At 51.3% G+C, this 24,396-nt stretch overlaps 2 protein-coding genes across 7 annotated transcripts in view; both read left to right on the forward strand.

The window, feature by feature from the left end:
• The window catches only part of LOC122675379 (minichromosome maintenance complex component 3 associated protein), a 41,138-nt gene extending 39,460 nt beyond the window's left edge, over nucleotides 1-1,678 (forward strand). For 4 of the 5 annotated variants that reach the window (XM_043874008.1, XM_043874007.1, XM_043874009.1 and 1 more), the window contains 2 exons: nucleotides 321-471; nucleotides 1,399-1,678. In XM_043874008.1, the coding sequence (XP_043729943.1) occupies nucleotides 321-471; nucleotides 1,399-1,557 (310 nt within the window). In that variant the 3' untranslated portion in view covers nucleotides 1,558-1,678. Of the gene's footprint in view, nucleotides 1-320; nucleotides 472-1,377 lie in introns of all 5 variants that reach the window. The other variant, XM_043874010.1, reaches the window with a different exon arrangement.
• Nucleotides 1,679-8,718: 7,040 nt separating this feature from the next.
• LSS (lanosterol synthase) overlaps nucleotides 8,719-24,396 on the forward strand; it is a 30,569-nt gene continuing 14,891 nt past the window's right edge. The window contains exons 1-17 of one of the 2 annotated variants that reach the window (XM_043874549.1): nucleotides 8,719-8,858; nucleotides 9,303-9,471; nucleotides 10,165-10,303; nucleotides 12,308-12,416; nucleotides 13,118-13,239; nucleotides 13,982-14,078; nucleotides 15,342-15,477; nucleotides 15,732-15,840; nucleotides 16,461-16,579; nucleotides 17,612-17,709; nucleotides 17,968-17,995; nucleotides 19,545-19,601; nucleotides 20,208-20,279; nucleotides 20,558-20,608; nucleotides 21,092-21,241; nucleotides 21,545-21,641; nucleotides 22,387-22,492. In XM_043874549.1, coding sequence (XP_043730484.1) covers nucleotides 8,845-8,858; nucleotides 9,303-9,471; nucleotides 10,165-10,303; nucleotides 12,308-12,416; nucleotides 13,118-13,239; nucleotides 13,982-14,078; nucleotides 15,342-15,477; nucleotides 15,732-15,840; nucleotides 16,461-16,579; nucleotides 17,612-17,709; nucleotides 17,968-17,995; nucleotides 19,545-19,601; nucleotides 20,208-20,279; nucleotides 20,558-20,608; nucleotides 21,092-21,241; nucleotides 21,545-21,641; nucleotides 22,387-22,492 — 1,673 coding nt within the window. In that variant the 5' untranslated portion in view covers nucleotides 8,719-8,844. The remainder of the gene's footprint in view (nucleotides 8,859-9,302; nucleotides 9,472-10,164; nucleotides 10,304-12,307; nucleotides 12,417-13,117; nucleotides 13,240-13,981; nucleotides 14,079-15,341; nucleotides 15,478-15,731; nucleotides 15,841-16,460; nucleotides 16,580-17,611; nucleotides 17,710-17,967; nucleotides 17,996-19,544; nucleotides 19,602-20,207; nucleotides 20,280-20,557; nucleotides 20,609-21,091; nucleotides 21,242-21,544; nucleotides 21,642-22,386; nucleotides 22,493-24,396) is intronic. The other variant, XM_043874550.1, reaches the window with a different exon arrangement.

The raw sequence follows: 24,396 nt of genomic DNA on the forward strand, positions 1-24,396 counted from the left end.
GCAAAATAAGCCAAAGAAGATAGACCAAATGAGACAATTACAAGTAATGTTAAAAAAAAAAAAAAACAGTTGGTTTGGATAAATGCCACCTTTTTCATTAAATAGAAATCATGTTTATAAATTAAAGAGAAGATAGTAACCTGTTATATTTTTCTGCTTCTCAGTTGATGTTATAACTTAATTCCACCCTTAGTAAAAAGCAAAACTTTAAAAAATTTAAAGCATACATAGGAGAAAAGTGAGTGATAGTTTTTATCTTCCTAATAATTTTTTTCTTCCTAATAGATAATTTTTTTCTCCCTAATGCGCAAATGTTTCAGGTTTGAAGATCAGCTTCAGCAGTGGTTGTCGGAGGACTCAGGAGCACTTAGAGATTCAACGTCCCTTCCCCTCTACCTTCCTCAGAATCTGGTGTCTCTGCCTCAGACTATTGAACCTATGATGAAAACATCTATGACTGCTAGCCCTCAGGTGAGAAGAAAATACATTTGGCTTTTGTATTAGACTTAACGACTGAGAGAATGGGAAAAAAGCAAGGTCTCTTTATTAGCTTAAATTAGAACTTTTCTTACACTTATCTGTCAGTGTTATAGTGGCCCAGCTAATTCTGAATTTTTGCTTATGAAATGGGTAAAGAATGGAATTAAAATGTGCTTAAGAACTGAACAAAACCTATAACCATATGCTGACATGCAGTAAAATGTTGAGAATAGTCAAGTTGACAACAGTGGCTTGGTTCATGGAGCACATACCATCCAAGCTTTGGCATCACCCAGACCCCCTTTCTGGGATTGACTTGCCATGAGGAGAATTAATGAATGAGGAAAGCATGCTCACAGAAGTCCAGGGCTTCACCCAACAGTATAAGATGACATACTGTTTCCAGTTATTTGTTTGGCAGATACCTTAAAAATATTTGTACTGATTAACTTAGCAATTCTGCCCTAAAGAAATCACTGTAAAAAAAAAAAAAAAAAAGAAATCACTGTATATGACAAAAATTAATGTATTTTTGTTCACTGTAGTGTTAATTATAATATATAAAAGTAGAAACTAAATATTCAAATATGAGAGTCTGCTTTAGCAGTTACAATATATATAATGGAATAGTTCCTCATTCTTGACAATGATATTTAATAATAAAAATTACTAGAAGTTGTTCATGGTAGAATCAGGGGAGAAAGCATTCCATGTGCAGATGATACCAGCTATATGTGTGTGTGTGTGTTGGGAGGGGCTGGAAGGATGTATGATAGATGCCAAGAGAGGAGTTTGTTGAGCCCAGCAGCCCCCACAAGAGGTTTCTAACATGAGCTAGATCTAGTGCCTTTAAAGAGAATAAATCTTGGCTTATGGGTATACCAAAACTACTTTTAGTTTCTTTATTTGTTCAAATAGAATGAAAGGACAGGGAGGCAACTGCAGTTGTCAGAGGCAACAGGCACATCTCTGACTGAACGGCTGAAACACCTGGAAAGGCTGATCCAGAGTTCAAGGGAGGAGGACATTGCCTCTGAGCTCCATCTCTCTGCAGTGTTGGACATGGTGGACATTTGAGCTGCTGGAACTGAGAGAGGGTCCAGATTTTATTTTACTCAAAATAATGTTATTCTCAGATGCTTGATGCATGTTGGAAATGTGATTATTAATCATGCAAATAAACCTTTGAAATATCTAATAACATCTTCCTCGGTTTTCACAATGAAAATCTGTTTCCTCCTGTGTAATGTTTTTGATACTCTTTGTTTTCATAATCTCTTCTGTCATCCACCAACCCTTGCTGTTACATTTCATGTGTAACAGTGGTCATTCATTGTCTCAGCAAAAGTTGTAGTCCCTGATGTGCCAAAATCAGTCATGCAGAGATGAATAAGGTGCAGGGACCCCACCAGCTCACACCTCAGAGAGACAACAGATGTACTGAGCCAACAGTATATATACATATCTCTTTGAGGCATAGAGCATGTGTCTGGATTGGGAGCATAGGGACACAGGAGACTGGGTGGAGGAGAGAGCAGAATTCCTGAGAGGAGTGTAGGAGTATACCTGAGAGGATATGATGAAAACCTGGAGGTGCCAGTTTGGTAGTATTGCCAAGTGAGAAGATAGGCCAGGTCACAGCGACCCTTGCTGCTTTACTGTGAGTTCTGTGGGAATCAACTGTTGGAGGATATTAGGCAGAGAAGTGACTTGGTCACATTTTGTTTTAAAAATTGCCTGTGGGGAACATTAGGAAGACAAGCTGTGAATTTCGAAAGGGGGGTGCTGCAGGTGTCCAGGTGAAAGATGAGTCTGCGAGCAGTTGGTGTGGAGAGAAGGGATACATTTGAGACATATACAGAAAGGGGTATTAAGAGACTTGGTGATGTTGCGTATGATCATCAGTCTTTAATTGGCACTCAGCATCTCCCTACTATATCCCACATCCCCTAGACTCTGAGAAGACTATTTCATATCTTCTCATTCTCTTCAAGTGTACATTTCTAGATGATGATTTGCTTTTTATTTCACTGAGAAATGAGAAGCAGTAGGAATAGAACTTCCTCATCCTACCAAAACTGAATCTACCAGCCAAACTTTGCATCCCCTAGAACAAACACTAATCGACTCTTAGGGATTTCTTCAGTGATTAACTTCATGTTTTCAATAAAGACTTAAGTAATGATATTTCTTAATCTTGATTTTAGATATTATCTATTGATTTCCTACAATAGAAAATGAGTTAGCTCTTGTACTATCTTCTCTGCAATGAGTATCACCCACACACGCATACTACATTTCCTCTGCCACTAGTCTCCCAAAACAGTTTAAGATAATGTTAGCTGAAATCTGCATTCAGAGTTCAGTATGGGTGTATTAATACTGTTTGCTATTGAGCCCTGTATTGGTTTATGATTACATTTCCACTAGGTACAACTGTTGTCCCTGGAGTCAATTGTCTTGTTTTTTCATTTGCTTGGTTGTCTGTGTTCCTGGTTCTACTTCACTCAGACCTCTCGTCACTAAATGTAAAGCTTCTATCAACACTCCTGTGCATCAGGTAGTATGCTACTTCCATCTTCTTTTGGAAATGACCCTTTGGGAAACCCCCATCTTTGTGCCACACATTGGACATTCCTGGATTCTGAGTCATAATATCTGACTTGGTTTGATGGAGCTCATCTTTTAGAGCCTTCTGAGTTTGCATATCTAAAATGTCTTTAATTCTGCCCTTATATTAAATTCATCATTTGAATGGAAATATAATTTTACATTGGAAATTGTTCCCTTCTGTTTTTGTTTTGTTGTTGCTCAAAGTTTTAAAGATTATCTCTATCCCTGGTGGTCTCAAATTTCTCAACAACATGGTTGATGTATTGGTCTCTCTCCTCTATTCCCTGCCAAATTTATTGTGCTGGGCACATAGTAGTTCTTTCCAATAGTTTTTGCTGTGTAACAAACTACCCCAACCATAGGTTAAATTTGGGCAGCTTAAAGCTGGGCAGCTTTCTCTTGGGATCTCTCATGCAGTTGAAGTCAGGTATTCCATGCATTGGCTGGGACTGTGGTTATCCAAAGTCTTGACTAAGCTGGATGTCCCAGACAACTCACTCATATAGCTGGCAGGTGATGTTGCACTGTTGACTAGGGGCTCAGCTGGGCCCCTTTTTCAACCTGAGTAGCCTCAAGTTGAATATGTGACCTCACCATGTGGCTTGGCTTCCTCACAGCAAGGTGGCCTCAGACAGGACTTCTCACATGGCATCTCAGGGGTTTAAGTGCAAGTGTCCCAGTGAGCAAAATGCAAGCCCAGCTTTGGAATCTGTACAGGATCTCTACTGGTTACAGGCAACTGGTTATAGATTTAAGGGATGGGGCATAGGTCCTATTTCTCAATGAGGATGAGTGGTAAGACCACATAGTAGAAGAGTATGTGAGATGGGAGATTTTGCAGGCTTCTTTAGAAAACATTCTCCCATGATTTTTCAATCCAGAAAATTCTCCACAATTCTGGGAATTTTTGGAAATTATTTAATGCATTCTTCCCCTCCACTACTTCCCTTAGGAGGTCCAACTATTCAAATGTTTGACCACCTGTATTGATGCTTCAAATTTCTTTTTAATTTTTTTAATATCTTTATCTTTTTATCTTACTATCCTAAAATTTCTCTTATCTCTCTGTTCTAGTGACTTTAAAACTGCTGCCATATTATGAATCACTATATGTACACCTTTATATAATATTGTATATCAACTATACCTCAATTTTAAGAAGTTAAAAAAATTTTAAACTGCCATATTTTTAATTTCTGAGAATTTTTTTATGTTCTTTTTTTTTCATTTATTTTTATTAGTTGGAGGCTAATTACTTATAATATTGTAGTGGTTTTTGCCATACATTGATATGAATCAGCCATGGAATTTTTTTTCTTAATGTTTCTTATTAGAGACTCATGCTCATCCACTCATTTATTTAGTATATAATTTTGGAGTATTTACCATATGCCAGGCATTACTCCAGGTGCTGGGGATATAGCAACAAATTAAACAAATTTCAGCCCTCACAGAGGGCTTATATTTTAGTAGGGAGATAGGCAATAAACAAGATAAATGTTCAAAACATTTGGAATGTTAATTGATGATAAGCACAGAAAAATAAGGCAGGGAGGGTTAGAATATGTCAGATGGTTATTTTTTTGTAATTTATTCATTTATTTTTGACTGCACTAGTTGAGGTGAGCAGGGGGCTACTCTTCGTTGCAGTGCATGAGCTTCATGTTGCAGTGGTTTCCCTTGTTGCAGAGCATAGGCTTTAGGGCACACCAACTTAGTAGTTGTGGTGCACAGGATTAGTTGCTCCGTGACTGGTGGAATATTCCCAGACCAGGGATTGACCCCGCATCCCATGCACTGACAGGCGGATTCTTATTTACTGTACCACCAGGGAAATCCAACAGATGATTCTTGTTTCATGGGTGCAACATCCTATCTCTGTGAGGACATGTTTTTGTCAAAGTCGTCTTCCACAACTTTCGATTATCTCCACTTCTTAAAATTTCCTTTTTCTGTGTGTTTTGTTGCCTTTCATGATAGAGGTCTTCCTTGAATGTCTGGCTCGTTGATGGACTTCTGAAGAGCTTGCTGGAAGCTCTATGCCAACTAATAGGCTTCTCTGCTTTTCCACTGGATCCCAGTTGTCAGTGTTTGCAGGTCTTTTGTGGGAGCACCATTTGCTTCAGAGAAGTGCTCCTACTGCCTGAAGCTATATGGCTAGTAGGAGAAGTGGAATTCCCATATGAGTGGAGACTTTCGTTTAACACCCTGCTTTCAGTGACCCTCAGCTATGCTTGTGCCTGACTTCACACCTGCTCTGACTCAACTGCAGCAGGCTTCCACCCAGGTAGGAGAAAGGATCTATTGTCACATTGCTTCTTATTCAAACTTCCCACCAGTTCTAATTTCTGCACCTCCAGTTCATTGGCAAAAATGGTTTTTTTTCTGAAAGACTCTACCTCCACACATGGGTTTCAGCTTTCTCTTCCTTGCTAGGTCAGTTATTGAAAGTGAAAGTGGTAGTTACTTAGTTGTGTTCCACTCTTTGTAACCCCCATGTAACCTGCTAGGCTCTTCAGTCCATGGGATTCTCTAGGCAAGAATACTGGAGTGGGTAGCCATTCCCTTTTCCAGGGAATCTTCCTAACCCAGGGATCGAACCCACGTCTCCTGCATTGCAGCCAGATTCTTTACTGTCTGAGCCACCAGGGAAGCCCAAGTCAGTTATTACTCCTTCTTATTTTCCCAGCCTCTCTGATTTTGTTGACCTCTCTTGTTTATTGGTGCTTCCTCTCCAATGCTTTTACTATGCATTTTAATCTCTTATTACTTTATGTAAGTAGGGTTTGTGTAGGAAATGGTAGTCAATGCCTGTGCTCAGTCTGATATGTTTAACTGGAAATCCCCACCCCCCACCCCCACCTCTTTTTAACTGCCACTGGGCTTTTCTTCTCACATCTGAGATTGCTCTTGTCAGTCACCAGTAAATTGTCTTGCTGCATCTAGTCACCAATTCTCAGACCTCATTTTACAATCCCTTTAAAATCTTTGCACAGATCACCATATCTTCTCCTGGCTTCCCTGACTCCACATTTCCCTGGTTTTTCTCCTCTCTTTGGCCATTCGTTCTCCTCTAGATTGGAAATTGTTGCTGCCCTCAGACTGATTCTGGAAATTCTTCTCTGAAATATTTATGCCCTAGTTGATTTCATCCAGTCTTATGTTTCCAAACTATCAACTGAAAACAGACCACTCCCAAATTCCTCTCTCTAGTCTTGTCCTCTCTCTTGAATGCCAGCCTATTCAACCTGTCTACTTTGAATGTCTAATGGGCATTTCTGTCTTAACATGTCCCTAATCTAAGTTGAAAGTTTTCCCTAAGCCTTCTCTACTTTAGAAGTGACACTACTATATGCCCAGTTGTCCAAGCCAAAACCCTCAGTCTTCTGTGTCCTATTTATTAAACAAGATGGAATTGGTAGGGTGCAAGTAGAGAGAAGCATTGTTTTCTCGTGATTATCCCTGGAAACTCTTATCTGTGATTCTCAGATAGATTTTATAGGTTTTTCCTTTCTATCTTAGAAATTTTTAAAAAAGGATTATGTATTGCTCATAAAAATCCAGTCCAGTAAAATACCAACACTCAAACTCCACACCAATTGAAATGAGTTTGAAATGTCCACATAGGCTGGAGTCCTTATTCCCATGCTTTGTGTTTCCACGTGGAGGCACATCCCTGGAGAAAAACTTCCAGCTTTTCCCCTACTCGCAGGAAGTGTCAATTAGTGAATTTGGGGGAACAGAACAGAATTTCAGGCTCTCCTGGTACACTTTCTGGGATCAATAGGCTGACAGGCATCTTTTCATAGGCACTTGGCTCCATGGTGCTTTGTGGGGCAGCTCTGTGAAGGGTACAGTTGCCCCCCTGGGCCAGAGGCTGAGAGGTACATGTGTATGATTTAGAGGTGGAAGTAGCTGGCCATCTTGTCAATCGAAGCCATGTCTTCCAAAACTATAGTTTTTTCTCTGTGGCAAGGCTTGTAATTTGATATCAATTCCTCTTATTGCTATGTCTTCTTCATTGGTTTCTGAACTGGGATAGGAAGAGGCAAGTGTCCTTTACTGACTGTCTAATATCCTAAAGGGGATCAGTCCTGGGTGTTCATTGGAAGGACTGATGCTGAAGCTGAAACTCCAATACTTTGGCCACCTCATGCGAAGAGTTGACTCATTGGAAAAGACCCTGATGCTGGGAGGGATTGGGGGCAGGAGGAGAAGGGGACAACAGAGGATGAGATGGCTGGATGGCATCACTGACCCAATGGACATGAGTTTGAGTAAACTCTGGGAGTTGGTGATGGACAGGGAGCCCTGGTGTGCTGCGATTCATGGGGTCGCAAAGATTCGGACACGACTGAGCGACTGAACTGAACTGAATAGCCTGATATTCCATTAGGGGAAATGTACATGTGTTTTCTTTTGCAAGTCCCCCCCTGCCCTTCTCCTCTGACTTGCTGAGATTCATGGCATGGGGATAGGACTCAAGGGATGGATACAGAAAAACTCACCTGACTGGAGAAGCTGTGACATGATGGCCAGAGCTTCTGTAGGGAAGAATAAGAAATGGTGGGGCTGTCCATGAGTTCCTGAAGAGTCACGTTTGGGACCTCAATGTCCGCACAATTTCCTCCAACTCCATGGAGCCCCTGGCTCCTGCTGCATACCTTGAGACCACTTTACCGCCACCCATCCCATTCCCAGTCCTTTTGGCATGTTCTCCATTTTTCTCTCCCTTCCTTTTACAGTCCAGGCCTTCCACATTTACTTACACTGGAACTCCAAAACTGTTAGGCTCCCCCCTGAGTGACCCAAGCTCTTTCAATGTGGCTTCCTCCCTGGGCAAATAAGTGCTTGGCACCTGTACCTTGAAAGCCCCACAGCAAAGCATCCTGAAAGATGCACCACCCCTTGTGGGCAGCACCAGCCTGTCATCTGTCCCTTCCTGTCGTCTCCTTCTCATGTTCGTTTCTCTCTCCTGTTGTCTCCCCTCTCCTGCTATCTCCCCTCTCCTGTCGTCTCCCCTCTCATGTCCTTTTCCCCTCCTGTCGTCTCTCCTCCTGTCAGTCTCTCTGGTGTCATCTCCCTTCAAGCGTCATCTCCCCTCCTGTCAGCCGCCCTACCATCAATCTCTCTCCTGTCAGTTCCTCTGAGGAGAGCAGCTCTCCAGCAACCTTTCTCCCTCGGAAGCCTCCCCCGCCTCCCCGCGGGACCTCGCGGCCACGTCTCCCCTCAATCACTCACAACAGCCTCCGACCTCGTTCCCTTCCTCAAAGGCACTCGCCGCTCTCCAAACCCCCTGCTTTCAGGTCTCGGGTGGGACCCTCCTCAAGGGTCAGTCTTAGGCGCCCCTTGGTGGCCTCGTCCTGGCGCCTTGCTCCACAAGTAGCTCCGAGGCTGACAGAATCTGGCTGCAGGCGTGACAGGCAGCCGCGTCCCTCCGGGCCTCGCCCGTCCGCCAAGCCCCGCCCACCGACGCGCCCCCGCCCACCGACGCATCCCCGCCCATTCACTTCCTCGCCCCGCCCCCAGATCCACCTCTGTCCCTGAACTTCGGCTCCGCCCCCACTGCGCCGAGGTTCGCGCTCCACCACTGAGGTATCCAGGCATGCCCCAGGCCCACCCTCCCTGTGCTTTGATTGGCTGCGTGGGCATCTGGCCACCGCGCACGCCAGTCGGCCCAGGCGAAAGACTTCGCCGGCTAGTCCAGGTACTGGGCGCAGGTTGCCGGGAATCAGGATCGCGGCAGCGGTCATGACGGAGGGCACGTGAGTCCCCGCGTTCCTCGAGAAGGGAGAGCGTGGTCGGGGTCCCCGAGGAGGGGGTCTTATCGGGTCGAGGGCTTCCAGCGAGGCTGCTGCACCGTCCGGTCCAGCCCGCCGTCTGTGGAGACCTGCGGCACCAGCCTTGGGGGGCGGTGAGGGGCAAGCTTTCCTTCGGCGGCGTCGCCCGAGGGCCTTCTGGGGCCGGGCCGGGGTGAGCCGGGTGGAGCCGGGGGTCGGGGTGGGGGCGAGGCTGTGGGCGGAGGTCCGGTGGCAGGTGTCTCCTCTCCCGGAGAAATAATGGCGCAATGTGTAGGTGCAGAAGCGCCTCTGGAGGGTTTTTGTTTTACAGCAGTCTGCTGGTAGGTTGTTGGGGTGAAACAGTGAGTTCGTTGGGCCTCTGGCCTCTGACTGGGTCAGAGCAGGTCACTTGAGCATGATCTTTTCTAGGTGTCTGCGTCGAAGAGGGGGACCCTATAAGACAGAGCCGGCCACAGACCTCAGTCGCTGGCGACTCAGCAATAAGGTTGGGAGGCAGACATGGACCTACTTTCAAGAAGAAGAAGATCCTGGCCGAGAGCAGTCTGGCCTGGAAGCTCACCTCTTGGGACTGGATACAGTAAGTGTTGATTCTGCTAGTCCCATGCGGCGTCTGGGACACCACCAGAAACTTGAGTCCCTCCCTTCTTAGTAAGGAGCACCAGGAACCAGCAGGGAGCTTTAAACAGCTAGATGTAAAGGGTATTCTTTTCTTTCTTAAAAAGAAGGGATGTGTAATGTGTACTTGTGTCGCATGTCACCAAATCTGGTTCCTACAGGAGTTAACTGGGTAAACACAGAACATGAAGCCCCTTTGCTTCAATCCCTTTATCACTAAGCTGTGTGTAAAAAACAGCTCTAACTTTGTTTTTATTCAGAAAAAGAAGTTTTTGATCCAGCGAATTTCACGAGAAATTCAATTAGAGAGTATGACATATAAATGAGGTCTCCCTGTCACTGTGCCATCCCGTGGCCCCTGCCCGAGAGAGGCCTGTAGGGCACTGTGGGCATCAGTGCCCTACCCCACACTCTTGGGCACCTGGTTTATTTAAGATGTCTTGGAGAAGTTGTGAATAAATTTGAAAATATGTGACTGGAACACAGAACCGTGAGGGAGATTGGCAATACCATCATCAGAATTTTAGGCTTTGAAACAGCTGTAACTTTCAAAGCAATTCAGGTTTGTTACTTTGGCTTCGTGTCTAAATGCCGAGGGCTCCTCTCGCCTAGCTGCAGACCCCTCAGCTCTCATCTCTTTTTTTCTTCTTTGCAGAAGAGTTTCTTTAAGGACTTGCCGAAAGCGCACACAGCCCTCAAGGGGGCTCTGAATGGGGTGACATTTTACGCTGCACTGCAGACTGAGGATGGGCATTGGGCAGGTGATTACGGTGGCCCGCTCTTCCTCCTGCCAGGTAGGAAGGTGATGTTGTGGCTTGTGGGTAAGGCATCCTTGATATCCTGGCTTGATTCTGGTTCAGGCCTTCGTTGAACATTTATGGTGTGACTGAATGAACAGGTGGAAAACCAGGAGCTTACATAGAAAAGGTCTGGGGAAGGTTGCCTTGTGTCTGAGTTGTCCTGGTGTTGCTGGGGGATGGGAGCGAAGGCTCAGCTAGTTAGTGTTCTGAAAAAGGAAGCAAGGGTACTTTGGGAGGTACCTCCAAGCAGGGAGGCTCTGGAGTCCCAGTGCAGGGCAGGGGCATCCCTGGAGGGCCTGGCCTGTGGAAAGGTACAGAGGTGGGCAGGGTGGTGGGTGGGGATCTTTAAGTCCTGTGTAGGCAGTTCTTGCACATGTGAACTCACTGGAAGGCTTGGCCAAGAGAGCTTAGCTGGGAGCTGTAGATGGAGGTTGGTGAGCTGTAGGAGAACTGCAGTTGCATCTCCCGGGTACTCAACTGGTTTGACTAGATCAGACTATTGCATCCTGGGAGCATTTCTCTAAAACAATATGAGAAATTCCTTTTATGAATTTCTAAGAGTACATCAGGCTCCTGTCTCTGCTTTGACTCTAAGCCCTGCTGTCTCCTGGACTGTTCAGCTTTGTATTCCTGTCCAGGGACCCACGGACCTGCCCTTGAGGGCAAGTCATTGGGCTTTCTTCCTTTGGTCCCACCTGGAGCCTGTTGAGACTTTTCCCAGGGGTCTTTGTAGGGAGGCAGTGGACTGCACTGGCTTGCTGTGACCCTGGGCAAGGTGGCAGGACTGCACCATGCCTTGGCTGACTCATCTGTGACATGGGGATGATGGGAACTGGGTTTGGTCATGTGTGCATAGCACCAGGCACTCAGTAGGTGACAGGTCATGGGGATGCTGCCTTGGTTTGTACTTGCTGCTGCAGCTCTGGGCTCGGCCTGCTGCCCCCCTCTCCCCACCCCCACCCCGCCCCCGGCCCTCTGCAGGCTGTAGGGTGGGGCTTTTCTCTCTCCCTCTGGACTCTGGACAGGCCATTTTTCGCAGGTTAACACTGGCCTGTTTTGGGGTGCTGTCTCAGGGTTCTTCCATGGCTGGCTGAAATTTGACTGGTCTTTTTCTGCTTTAGTTTGGAGAACCCTTCTGGAGGCCATGACTCTGTGTGGCCAGTGTTGCACTGAGCATCACCGTGGTGATCACTGACTCTGGGGTTAGACCTCCTGGGCTTCAGCCCCAGCCCCACCACTTAGGGGCTGTGCCTCAGTTTCCTTGACTGTAAAATGGGGAAGCCACAGGCACTGTTTCCTGCTTGTGTGTTTCACTGTCTTGAGAGCATCATACCTGTAACAAAAGGAGATGGACTTTTTCCTATGAACTTCTGTGGTATCTGTGTGGCTGTGTCTGCTGGGGCTTCTCGTGCCTCTGGCCAGAGTCAGGGATCCATTCCACAACACGTTGTTGCTGGGGCCTGCCTGAGACCCCATGTGCTCAGTGCCATGGGCATGTGGCTGATGAGGTCGAGGCCAAGGGTATATTGGAGGGGGAGGAGGTGGAGAGCCTTTGAACACCATGCTCAGGAGGGTCAGCCTGGGAACAGAAGGTTCTTTGTGGGTATTATTTATTGTTGTCCATCTCTCAAAGTGACATGTGCAATTAAAACATTTAACAAAACAGGAATATGTAAATATAAGCAAGTAAACATTACCCCATCCAGGGATGATCCATTTGGGGTTTCTTTCCCAGCTAGCATGTCAGTAGCATGGGACCCTGGAGTGCCTGATAGGTTCTGCATGCCCCACGCAGTGTGTGTCATGTATGCTGTTGCCACTGCTTCTGGGGCCCCAGTTCTGAAGTCCTTGATGGGGTGGGAGGAATAGCCTTCCCAGGCTTGTTTGCACAAGAACGGGCCAAGCAGAGAGCTCCCTGTTGTGTGGGGTTCCCAGGGTCTCAGACCTGGGCTTAGAAGTGCTGAGTTCCTGCCAAGGAATATCTGTTCTGCCCCACAGGCCTCCTGATCACGTGCCATGTGGCACACATCCCTCTGCCGGCTGGATACCGAGAAGAAATTATACGGTACCTGCGGTCTGTGCAGCTCCCCGACGGCGGCTGGGGCCTGTGAGTCTGCCTGATCCTGGGTCATGGCATGTGTGTGTGTGTGTGTGCATGTGCACATGTGTTCTTATGTGAGAGATGCACCTGTTGGTGGGGAGTTACTGTAGCTGTGGGCCGGCAGTGGGTGGGGAGAGAGCCTGGCAGGAGGGAATTGGGATGGAGGCTCCATGCAGGTCCAGGTTTCCCTGGTGCTTCTTATCCTGCAGCTGGGGCATGGGCCCTTCCTGGGCTTGCTGACTTCATACCGGCAGCCTTCATTACAGAATCCTGGGAGGACAGCTCAGCTCTGCTCACCTCCTGGATGGAGTCGTGGGCGTCTCGAGCTTGGGATCCCAACCCTCTGGCCTGTGGGCCCTGGGGCAGACAGGGTCTCACCAGCGCCCTTTCCCTCCTGGCTAACTGCCTCTGGAGTGTACTCTGTGGGCCTCAGTGATGTAGAGTCTTAGCTGAGTCACTGCCACACGACACGGGTCCTGTCAATTTGGTGTGAGAAGTGGACAGAGGAGGTGGGCAGGCCTGGGGAGCAGTTTGGAACTGCTCAGTTGTCGCAGAGGTGCAGGAGCTCTTAGCAGAGTATGGCTGTTCTGGATGTTTCTTGTGTAGTTATGTCATTTTTGATTTGCTGAAGCAACGTAATGAAAGCATTGCTTAATTTCTTAAGTCATGGAAGACATCATTTTCTCATCGGCCTCCTTCTGCCGTAGGCACATTGAGGACAAGTCCACGGTATTTGGAACTGCGCTCAACTATGTGTCTTTGAGAATTCTGGGTGTGGGGCCTGACGATCCTGACCTGGTGCGAGCCAGGAACCTTCTTCACAAGAAAGGTACCCCCTGCCCAGAACACGCTGTGCAGTAAAGAGGTCGTGTTACCTCAGTGTAAGAAGGGCTCGCAAATGGGAACTATTATAGACAGATGCAAGGAAGGCATCAAAGCAGGAAGTAGGAGGAAACTGTCTACCCTTGCCCGTAAAATTTCAGAGCACAAATTAAGGTTGTTGTGTTTCACAATTCTGTTTTACAAGTCGGCATGGACTCACGAAGGACACACTGGTGCATTGCTTGCGGGAGTGTGCCTTCCCAGAGGGCACCCGGGCCACACATGCGGGGTGGAGCTGGTGGAGTTCTGCTCGCCCCCCGCCTGCTCTACTGTGTGCCTGGCGGAACTCCAAGTGGTGGCTGCTCTCCCCTCACTCTGGGAGGCCCTTCAGCTCCTGCCACTCAGAGATCATCCACTGCTGCTCTGGCCCACCTGCCCGCCCCTCACGCTGTTCGTGCTTCCAGCTTTGTGCTCACACACCGGAGGACCTTCCAGTTGGCACCCTGAAGCCTCTTCCTGGTTCAGGGCTCCGCCTGCACTGCTTTGTCTTCCTAGGGGCAGGGGAGACATGCTTGTTCTGGGGAAGCTGTCTGTTCCAGCCGATGGTCATGGTGTGGGTGGTCCGAGAGCTCTAGAACCTGCTTGGCATGAGGAGAGGACCCTCAGCAGCCTGTTGGCTGAGGGGCTCTGTTCCTGAGGGTCTCCTCTTCAGCCAGAGGCCGGTGACGGGGTCTGTGCTCTTCCTGCAGGTGGTGCTGTGTTCATCCCCTCCTGGGGGAAGTTTTGGTTGGCTGTCCTGAATGTGTACAGCTGGGAAGGCCTCAATACACTGTTTCCAGAAATGTGGTATGTGCCCCCTACAGTTAGTTTGGTGGCCGGGTCACCAGTGTCTCAGCAAGTGGAGTGACACTGCCTGGGTCATTTGCTGCCTGTTAGTCAGATATGGGATGATCCGTTCAGTGGTGTGGGGTGGTGTTAGGCTCCTGGCAGAACCCGTGCTTGGCTGACAGAGGAGAGAAGGTGGTTCCCAGTTGGGCGGGAGGGAGGGAGGTGCAGTGGGGTTGGGTCCTCAGCAGGTGGGTGGGTCCTGCCTGACTGCTTACAGAGCCACTGGGGTAGGGAATGAAGCGCTGGCTTTGCTGCACAGGTGGCTGTTAACTGTGTTGTTATAGACACTCTGAGCATCTGTCGAAACAGAGAACGAAGGGGCCGGCCATGCAGCCCTCCCCAGCCAGGGTTGGGGTGTGCATGCTGTCTTACTGCCCGCCTTCTAGTTGTTGGCCAGTGAACGTTAAAGTTAATCCTAGACATCCTATTTCCCCTGTGAACACTTCAGTGTGTATATCTGAAAGATGAGAATTTTCCTTTCAACAGAACCATAATGCTGTTTAAAAACTCAGCAAAATCAACACTCATTCCGTATTGTGTGAGGCCTATTAGCTGCTGATTTTAAGCATTTTGTGAATATCTCATGAAAGCTGTGGATGTGTCCAGAACACATCTATATATATACAAGCACCTCGGTATCACCCCCCCAGGAGGTGAGGTTCCTGGGGCGGGGAGCTGTCAGAGACCCCCTGCATATGTGGTCTGAGGCTGAAAGGGGAGGGTGGAGGAGACCGCCCAGGTGCTCAGCCGCCTGGGGGGCTGCAGAGCTGTGCCCACCTCAGGCTGGGTGTCTGGGCAAAGCACAGCAGGGCCAGTGGTCAGAGTTGGTCAGACTTGAGGAGGCATGGCAGTCCTGAAGGTTTTTAGGTAAGAACTTTTAATTTTGAAATAGTTTTCAATCCCCAGAAAAGCTGCAAAGATAGTCCAGAGCATCTCTGTAGCCCCTCACTCAGCATCTCAGTGGTTAAGGGTTTCTGTTTCTGTGACATGTTGGTCACAGCCGGGAACTCACAGGCTCCCTGACCCATTAGGGGCCGCGTCTCCTGGCGTTAGGAGGCATGGTGAACCAGAAGGGTTTGTTGGCTACTGCAGGCTCTGCCCCTCAGGAACTCCGCCGTGAAGCTCTGAGGGCTGTGCCCGCTTGGCTGGAGACAGCCCTGCCTCGGGTGTCCACAGGCTGTAACAGTTAGGGGGGTGCCCACTAACATACTCTGCCCCCAGGCTGTTTCCTGACTGGATGCCCGCACATCCCTCCACGATCTGGTGCCACTGTCGGCAGGTGTACCTGCCCATGGCCTACTGCTACAGCACCCGGCTGAGTGCCGAGGAGGGCCCGCTGGTCCAGAGCCTCCGCCAGGTGAGGCTGACCGCGCATGCTGCCCCAGAGTGTAGCCCCGCCCCGTGTCCCTGAATGACTGCCCGGGGGCGGCGGGGTGGAGGTGGGCGGGCGGCTATGCTGTTCGATTGGTCCAGTGAGCCTCCAAGCGCCCTGGGATGGACTTGGGGAGGCTGTGCTCATCAGGGTCTGCCCGGGGGCGGAGCGGGGATGGGGGCAGGGGGCCCGGGGCCCAGGGCCCAGCAGGTCTGGGCTGAGATGCCGCACGCCCGCAGGAGCTCTACGTGGAGGACTACAGCTGCATCGACTGGGCCGCGCACAGGAACAGCGTGGCCCCGGACGATCTGTACACGCCGCACAGCTGGCTGCTCCACCTCGTGTACGGTGGGTATCCCCCTGGCACCCCCTCCCTGGGCTGGCTGGGCCCCTGGAGTCGGGGGACACCTGAAGTGATAGGAAGGGACACTGCCCCTCAGAGGGTCTCCTGCCCTTCTCACCATCCTGTGTTGGGGTCCTGTGGGGACGACGGGGGCCGGCCTTGCACAGCTCATGTCCATCAGACCTGCCTGGGACTCGGACTCCTGGACAGAGGATTCGGAGCCTAGGGCCTTGAGGGTCCGGGGTGTCTCCTCTGTGGAACAGAAGGGGCGGTCCCCAGAGGCCTGTCCAGGCCCGGCTCCCGTGGATCCTTCTGGCCGCTCAGAGCCCAGCGCCTCCTCATGGTTCTGTGTGAGCAAGCGGCCTGTTCTCCTTCGCTCCTCCGTCCCCCACCCCTTCTCGTACCCCCACCCCCACCCCCCGCCCGCACACTTGTCTGCTCCCCGCTCCCCGCCCATCTGCTCGTCCCCCCTCGCAGGTCCCTTCACTCACTGCAGGATGCCGGGGTGGGGCGTGGGGGGCATGGCACAGCCTCCCAGGCAGGCGGGTGGGGGTGGAGGCTGCGGGCTGTGATGGAGCTCCTCCCATGTCTGCTGCCGTTGACGACCCCCTACCACACCCTGCAGCCGTCCTCAACTTGTACGAGCGCCACCACAGCACCAGCCTGCGGCAGCGGGCCACCCAGAAGCTGCATGAGCACATTGCGGCAGATGACCGCTTCACCAAGTGCATCAGCATCGGCCCGGTCAGTGCGCTCGCCCGGGCGTCTGGGCCTGGGTCTGTGGGGCTGGGGGTGGGGGCTCCCCCAGGTGAGGTCCCTCCTTGGGATGTGGCCTCCAATCCCCCAGGACCCTTGGCCTGGCCCACACTGCCCCCTACCTGGTGTGCCTGGAACGCTGCTCCGTTTCCCCCCTTCCTCACCCCCAATGACCTACCGCTGGCCTTTCTTCTTCTCCTTTGGAGGGCGGGGTGCTTGTTTCCATTCCTGACTCCTGATGAGCCTGCTGGCTCGAGGCTCTCACTTCATTGAGCCTCTGGGCTCCTGATCCGGCTTTGCCTCTCGTGTGCGCCCAGGCGGCCATCACAGGGTCAGTCAATGGCCTGCAGCCTTAGGGTGACGGGTCCAGGAGGCAGAGTTGTGTGAACCAGGGGGCAGGCTGTGACCTGCTGGCAGGTGTTTGCTGAGCCACATGGTACCTGGGGCCGTAAACCACTGCTGCCCCAGTGAACAGCCAAGTGTTTCCCTTTCAACACTGGGGGATTCTGTGTGGGCTCTTAGCACTGCATAAACAAGTTCAACCTCGGTTTGTGATCTCTCGGGGTAGAAGGGTTGGGCCTCTAGAACTTCTGCTTTGAGCAACAGGCCCTGGCTCACTGGTCTCACTTCCAAGTCTCTCCCACGCCCTACAGACAGCTCTGCCCTCAGTCCCCAGTTATCTCGAACAGCTCAGCACACCCCACACCCCAGGCGCCCATGCAGGGTCCCCGCCTGTCTGTCACCTCGTGGCAGTCCTGCTCGCTCGCTGGCTGGCTTGCGCCCCCTCTGTGGGTCACCCTGTCTTTTCCCTGCTGCAGTGCCCCCTCCCTCCAGGCACACCTGCCTTGGCCCCTCGCTGCAGCCTGGTTTTTTGATCTCGGGGCCTGGAAGCAGAGAGTGCTTGGGAAAGTGGTCAGAGCAGTGGCCTGGCCTGGAACAAGGCTGTGCTGGGGCCACAGCCCTCAAGCCCAGGAACCCGGTGGGTGTGGAGCAGGGCCCTGACCAGGCTGTCTCCTGCAGATCTCGAAAACCATCAACATGCTTGTGCGCTGGTATGCAGATGGGCCGGCCTCTGCTGTCTTCCAGGAGCACGTGTCCAGGATTCCTGATTATCTCTGGTGAGTGTGCGGGAGGCAAAGCCAAGAGGCGAGTGCTGGCCTGTCTGGGGGAGGGTGGGCACAGCCTATGTGTCCCTCAGTCTGCGTTCCAGGGTGGCCTCTTCTCCCCGTGGACCCTCCGCATGCTGGGTTTGGGGGAGCCGTCCTTGTGTGTCCCACGCTGCTTGGGTGGGTTACTCTCCGGATGTGGACTCTGGGCCCCTGATGTCTGGCACTGCTTGTGCCCCCTGACCCAGATCATTCTCTCCCTCCCTGTAGGCTGGGCCTCGATGGCATGAAGATGCAGGTGAGGGCAGTGGGGCTGAAGCTGTGTCCTTGCCACCATCCCCGCCTTGGGTTTGTTCACAGCCCCAGTCTCTCCTCCCTGCATGGCCTATTGGCTTGAGGTCCTATGTCTGAGGTGTGCTGCTGGGCCCTCCTGGGCAGGTGCCATCTGGCAGGAATGTTGACGGGCCCTGGGGTGGTGGGAGAACCGAGGGCTGGCAGCCACCTTGTGGGAGTGGTCTGTAAACTGAGGTCACTCAGCCGCAGCTCAGAGGGGACGAAGGCCATGGGGGGTTCTTTGACTGCTGCTGGACGCTGATCTTGCAGCTCGCACACGGGATCTGGCTGGCAGGGTCAGGACAGTCAGAGGAGAACCCCTGCCCTCCCCTGCCTCCTGGAGCTGAGCCCCTCTTCAGGGTCCTGAGACATGCTCCCTGTGGGCAGGCTTTTTGTGCTCTTTGCTGGTTTCTGGTGTCTGGATGCTGTAGATGATGTTCCCCCCACTTGTGTCCTATGCATGGCCCTGGGGGTGGGGCTGCGGGTCACTGGGCGGCCTGGGTTGACCCAGTCCTGTCCTGGCAGCAGGGGCCCCAGAGGCAGCCAGCCAGGAGCTCTTGGGCTTTGGTCTGCTGTCCCTCAGTGTGGAACAGGGTGCCCCCAGCAATGTCCTTGGGTCACACTAACTGCTGGACCCTTTGAGATGGGTGCACGTGAGCCTGGCCCTGCCCAGCACAGACCACCTGCCCAGGTGCCCTTGCTAAGTGTGCTCAAGCCTCTCTTCCAGCTCCCTGGCCCTTCTTCCAGCATTCGAGCCCCTCTTCTAGTTGCCTGGGCCCCACACGGCCAATCTTATATGAAGTATCCCAAAAAAACCCTCGAAGTTGAGGAGGGTGGTGAGCCTCCAGCCCTGGAGCTTCTGGTTCTGAGGGAACTGCCATGCTGTCCCCTGGATCTCATGGCAGCCTGTGGTGGGGTTGTGCTGTGGGTTCGCTGGTATCACGATTTGACCCAGGAGGCTGGTCCTTAATGTCACCTTCGTTCTACAGTCTCCCGGTGTCCTTCTCTCCTGGGCCATTTGTCCCTAGGGTGTCCACCTTCTGCCTGCTCTGTGCCCTGATCTGATCAGGGCTTGATCAGATCAGGTTTTTGTGGCCTGGGATTGTCTTGGTCATGTGCTTTCTTCCCACACATTGTCTGGCAAGGCCATGATGTCTGGGGCCCCTGAGGGCCACCAGTCTGTCTAGGCTCCGTGCCACTGGGTGGGCAGTGGAGGCCATGGCATCCAAATCCTGGAAGTGCCCTGAGGAAGCCCTGCCCTGGCTGATGTTCTGATGAAGGCAGATGGGGCTGCCTGACCCATGTCTGCCTGCCGGACCACTCACTTAGCCCCCTGTGGGTATCAGAGTGCAGAGCCCAGAGCCTGGGGTCAGGGGTCAACTGGGATCCCACCTCTTCAGGTGGGATCTGGTAGAGGCCCCTGCACCCTCTTTGGCCCTCTAGGCGCCTGTGGGATCCAGGAAGTTGGGGTGGCATGCAGGAGAGGCATCTGTAACGTTATCCTTTCTCCGTAGGGCACCAATGGCTCACAGATCTGGGACACCGCGTTCGCCATCCAGGCTTTGCTGGAGGTATGTGGCCCTGTCCCTCGTTCTCCAGCTGCCCTTGCTGTGTGTCCACCCCTGCATCCAGCGGACATGGTGCCTGCTGGCCCTGACCCTGCCCTCAGCTGGGCTCTGAGGCTCTTGCCTGGCAACTCTGGGTGGGGGGGGCGGGTGATGCTTGAAGGCTCCAGGGGCAGGGAGCCTTGGGGGGCAGTTCCTGAGGTGATGAGGTGGTGGGGTCCTTGGGAAGGGGCAGTGGGCTCCAGGCCCTCTCTGAGAGTGCTCAAACGGCTCATTATGGATACGTCTGAGTACATGCTGGAGAAAAATAGGAGCTGGTGGGAATGAGGTTGGCAGGATTGGGAGCCCCAGGAAGAGGTGGGGGCCATGTGGCAGCCTGCCTTAGACAGGCAGGGACCCTGTGTGGTGGGCTGGGGCCGGGTGCAATGGAGAAGCCTGCTTCATTGCTCCACCACGTCCTACTGACTTGGCGGCAGAACCCGAGCCCACCAAGACTTGGGGGTGTTTGCCCCTGGCTCCCGAAGGTGACTGGGTGTCACCAGTAGCATCCAGGGACCAGCCACCACGCAGACATACGCTGCCGAGCATCTCAGCCCCTTTTCTCTTTTCCAGGCAGATGCACAACACAGGCCGGAGTTTTGGTCCTGCCTGCAGAAGGCGCATGAGTATCTCCGGATCTCACAGGTAAGGCCAAGCCCAGGGCGTGCCTCCCACAGATGGGGCTCCCCTACTCCCCTCTGCCATCTCCTGCTCAGGGTGTGCCCGATTGTGGATGGGGGGAGTGGGCCAGGGGGTGCTGCCTTGGGGGGTTCCCTCTGGTGCTGGTGACGGAGGGGGCGGCAGCCCTGGGTCTCAGCACCTCCCACTGTGCCAGTCCCTCCTGCCCCTGTCTGCGTGTGTCCGGTACGGTAGTGATGTATTCCCCCCCTGCTTTCCCTCTGTGCTCCTCGGATGCTGCCCAGGTGCCAGACAATTTCCCCGACTACCAGAAGTACTACCGCCAGATGACCAAGGTACCACACCCCACACCACTGGCCCTGTTTAGCTGGACCTTGCCTGTGAGGAGGAGTCTCTCCCAGCCTTCTGGGGCTTCCTGCTCTGACAGACGCACAGGGTGGGGTTCCACCGGTGCACCCATGATATTCCTGACCATGGAGTCATTCACACACCCAATCGCTGAGCTGCGGGGATTTCACTGCACCACATCACACACACGTGCACTTAGCAGCACTTGCAGACATTAAACAAGCTGTCAGACATGAATGGGAGGGAGGAGGGCAGGGCTGGATGGGTCGTTCCTGCAGTGTGCGGGGCGTCAACACGGCCACAGCCACCTTCTCACAGCAGCTGCTTGTGCCCTTCCTGGAAGCTGGGAGCCTGTCTGCATGTGTGTGGCCTGGGGCTGTGGCTGTACCTCCCCATGATGGTCAGGCATCAGCCCTGCGAGGGCGGGGAAGGTGCCATGGCCTCCACCCTTACAGCCCCGCACTTTACAGGGCGGCTTCAGCTTCAGCACGCTGGACTGTGGCTGGATCGTGGCCGACTGCACGGCTGAGGCCTTGAAGTCCATCCTCCTCCTGCAGGAAAAGTGTCCCTTTGTTACCAATCATGTCCCACGAGAGCGGCTTTTCGACGCTGTCGCTGTGGTGAGGCTGCTGGGTGTGGGACTCCCATCTCTGAGGGTACCGGGCATGCAGAGTCTTGGCCACCCAACCACAGGCTCTCTTTAACATATCCAGATCTTGTCCAGGTTTTACGTGGAGATGGTTCGTTTGGTGGTGCGTATGTGATTTATAAGTGATAAGTGTGTGTGTGCTGGGAAGGGATCCCAGGTGGTCCCAGGGTGCCTGGTTGACAAAGTGCCCACTGTTCTGGGCACCCAAGGTCTGGGCTGTTCCTCAGCTCCTTGCCTTGTGCGGCTTCTCAGGACCTTCTCTCACTGGTTTTAGTTGCTGAGCATGAGAAACCCCGACGGAGGGTTTGCCACCTATGAGACCAAGCGTGGGGGACACCTTCTGGAGCTTCTGAACCCCTCCGAGGTCTTTGGTGAGTAGTTGACCTGTCACGTGGCCATGGACTCAGGGGCTCCTGAGTGTCCAAGGTGTGACCTCCTGCCAGCGCTTGGAGGTCTTTTCTTGCTTGGGGTGGGGGGCGGTGCGCAGTACCCACCAACTGCTGGCGGGGGAGGTGGATGTGGGCAGATGCTCTGAGGAGCCCCCAAGCACCAGACTGTCTGGGCTGCTCACCTTCCAAGGGTGTGGTGACCCTGGTGGTAGATAGAAAAGCTGCAGTCTGCCTCTCAGAGGTGGGTGGGACTCACTGGGGCTCTCGGGTCTCAGCCTGGGCCACTCCTGGCTCTGTGTTCCATGAGGGCTGGCCTGTCTCCTGAGTGCCCCTCGTGGAGCCCTTGAAGGGAGGTGATGGTGGGACCGCTCACCCGTGTCCTCCCAGGTGTGGTCCATGTGCACCCTGTACCCTCCTGTGGGTCTCCATTTGTTGGGCTCCTGTAACTGGCAGGCGTGCTCCCAGACAGGCCTTTTTAGGGTGGGTGCAGCTCCACTGTGCATCCTGCTCTTTCACCCTTGCACCAGCCTGGCTGTCCTACAGCACAGACGGGCCTCCAGGTCACCAGTGCTGGTGCTACCCTCCCACTTGGTGGCCACGTCCCCAGGCTGGTCACTGGGGATGTTTCCTCCCTTCCTCTGCAGGACGGTCAGGCCCCATGTGTTATGGCGCTCTCCTGCGTCATGGTTTGGCCGGAATTGCCTCAGTCTTCCCTTCCCTTTTCCAGGGGACATCATGATTGACTACACGTATGTGGAGTGCACCTCAGCAGTGATGCAGGCACTGAAGACTTTCCACAAGCAGTTCCCAGACCACAGGGCCGGGGAGATCAGGTAAGGGATGCTTGGCCATGCAGCATAGGTGCCATTAACTTGGGGCCAAGAACTCAAACAACTTTGATGTCATTGACAGCAAGCCATTTGCTCACTTGGGTGCTAGGGCGGGGGGCCCATCTCAGAAAGGGGGCTCTGGAATGAAACTCATTTAAAAATGGAAGAAGTTCAGATGCTTCTGGATCCAGTTGTATGCCCTGAAGTATAGCAAATGTGTGTACTGGGGGTCAGAGTAGCACAGTTATACCAGAAAAACTATTCTTTGCATCTTCTTAATGATGTTTAAAGAAGGCACATAGACGTGTACTAGGAGATAGCACGGGTTCAATTCCAGCCACTGCAAATGTCACTATAATGTGGGTCAGATGAATTTTTTGGTTTCCCAGGGCATTTGAAACTTATGTTTATGCTATATTGTAATCTTTTAAGTGTTCAATAGCATTATGTCTAAGAAAATAATGTACATATCTTATTTAAAAACATTTCATTGCTAAAAAATATTAACCATCATCTTAGCCTTCAGTGAGTCGAATTGTTTTTGTAATAGTACCATCAAAGATTACTGATTATAGATCACCAAAACTGATATAATAATAATGAGAAAGTTTGAAATATTGTGAGAATTACCAAAATGTGACAGAGACATGAAGTGAGCAAATACTGTTGGAGAATGGCACTGATAGACTTGTTTGACGCAAGGTTGCCATGAACCTTCAGTTTGTAAAAAAAACATAGTATCTGCAAAGTTCATAAAGCAAAGCACAATAAAGTGAGGAATGCTCCACCTGTACTCAAATAATAGAGTTTTTACATACACCTTTCCTGGTAAAGTTTGGCACATGTTAGAGAAGCACACAAACCCTGCATGTAGCCCTTGGGTGAATAATGAAGTCTTCACCCACACACCCACGTGATCACATCAGGCAAACACGTTACCAGAAGCTCCCCTCCTGGTTCTCCTTCCCACTATGATCCCAGGTGGAATCCCACATCTGTCGCTGCTGTCAAATACAGATCCCATACTTTGTTTATGCATGTGCTGTCATGGATCTTTTAGGGCCTCTCAGTGGGTTATGATGAACCATCCTGCTGTGAACCCTCTTAGACTTGTCTTTTGGGGCATAGAGGTTCCCATTTCTTGAGGATGTGGATGTGGACTTGCTGTGTTACGGGGCTTCTATGCAATTTTTGCAGATTTTCCTTCATCCTTGTATGATTCTATTGTTTCATGATTCTTGGTCATTATGTGCTTTCCCTTTTATAGATTGTTGGACTTGGTAAGTATTTTGTTCAAGATTTTGTCAAAGGTTTTTATTTTGTTAAATAGCTAAAGGGAAACCAATGAATCATTGAAGCAGTAATTAGTAACAATTTATCATGTACACATCAAAAAGACAGTTTGCAAACCAAGAGTGCTCAAACCAAAACTCTGAATGAGAGTTGGGTATATATTGTTATAAAGCAGCTTATATTGTGAGAAAACAAAATGTTTATTCTTCACAATGATTGGTTTACAGTATTAAAATTTTCAGTGCTTACTTTGTATCAAGTTTGAGAAGCAGTTTTCTTTATGATTTCCAGAGGTGTAAACAAGAAATGACCCAGGTCAAGTTAGTCCTGCAAAGTAAGCTAAATTAGCCTTTGTATGACTAAGCTGGTTTTGTCTCCTTGGGGAATTTTCCAGGCTGCACTCAGTTTTTTTGGTCACTGTCTTGGCTGGCTGAGAGGATCACCAGCCAGTGTCACATTATTCTTTGTCTCTACCATTGCTGTCTCTTTTCTCATTAGTTGAATCAACAGATGGGAGGGCCATGTAGTCATGATGTTCATCATTCATGTGGTTATTGCAGATTTCATCCAGTTGTCTCATTCTGATGGATAGCATTTGGCATGTGAGTGGCTGC

Source organism: Cervus elaphus, chromosome 19, assembly GCF_910594005.1.
Source record: "Cervus elaphus chromosome 19, mCerEla1.1, whole genome shotgun sequence".
NCBI classification, from domain to species: Eukaryota; Metazoa; Chordata; class Mammalia; order Artiodactyla; family Cervidae; genus Cervus; species Cervus elaphus.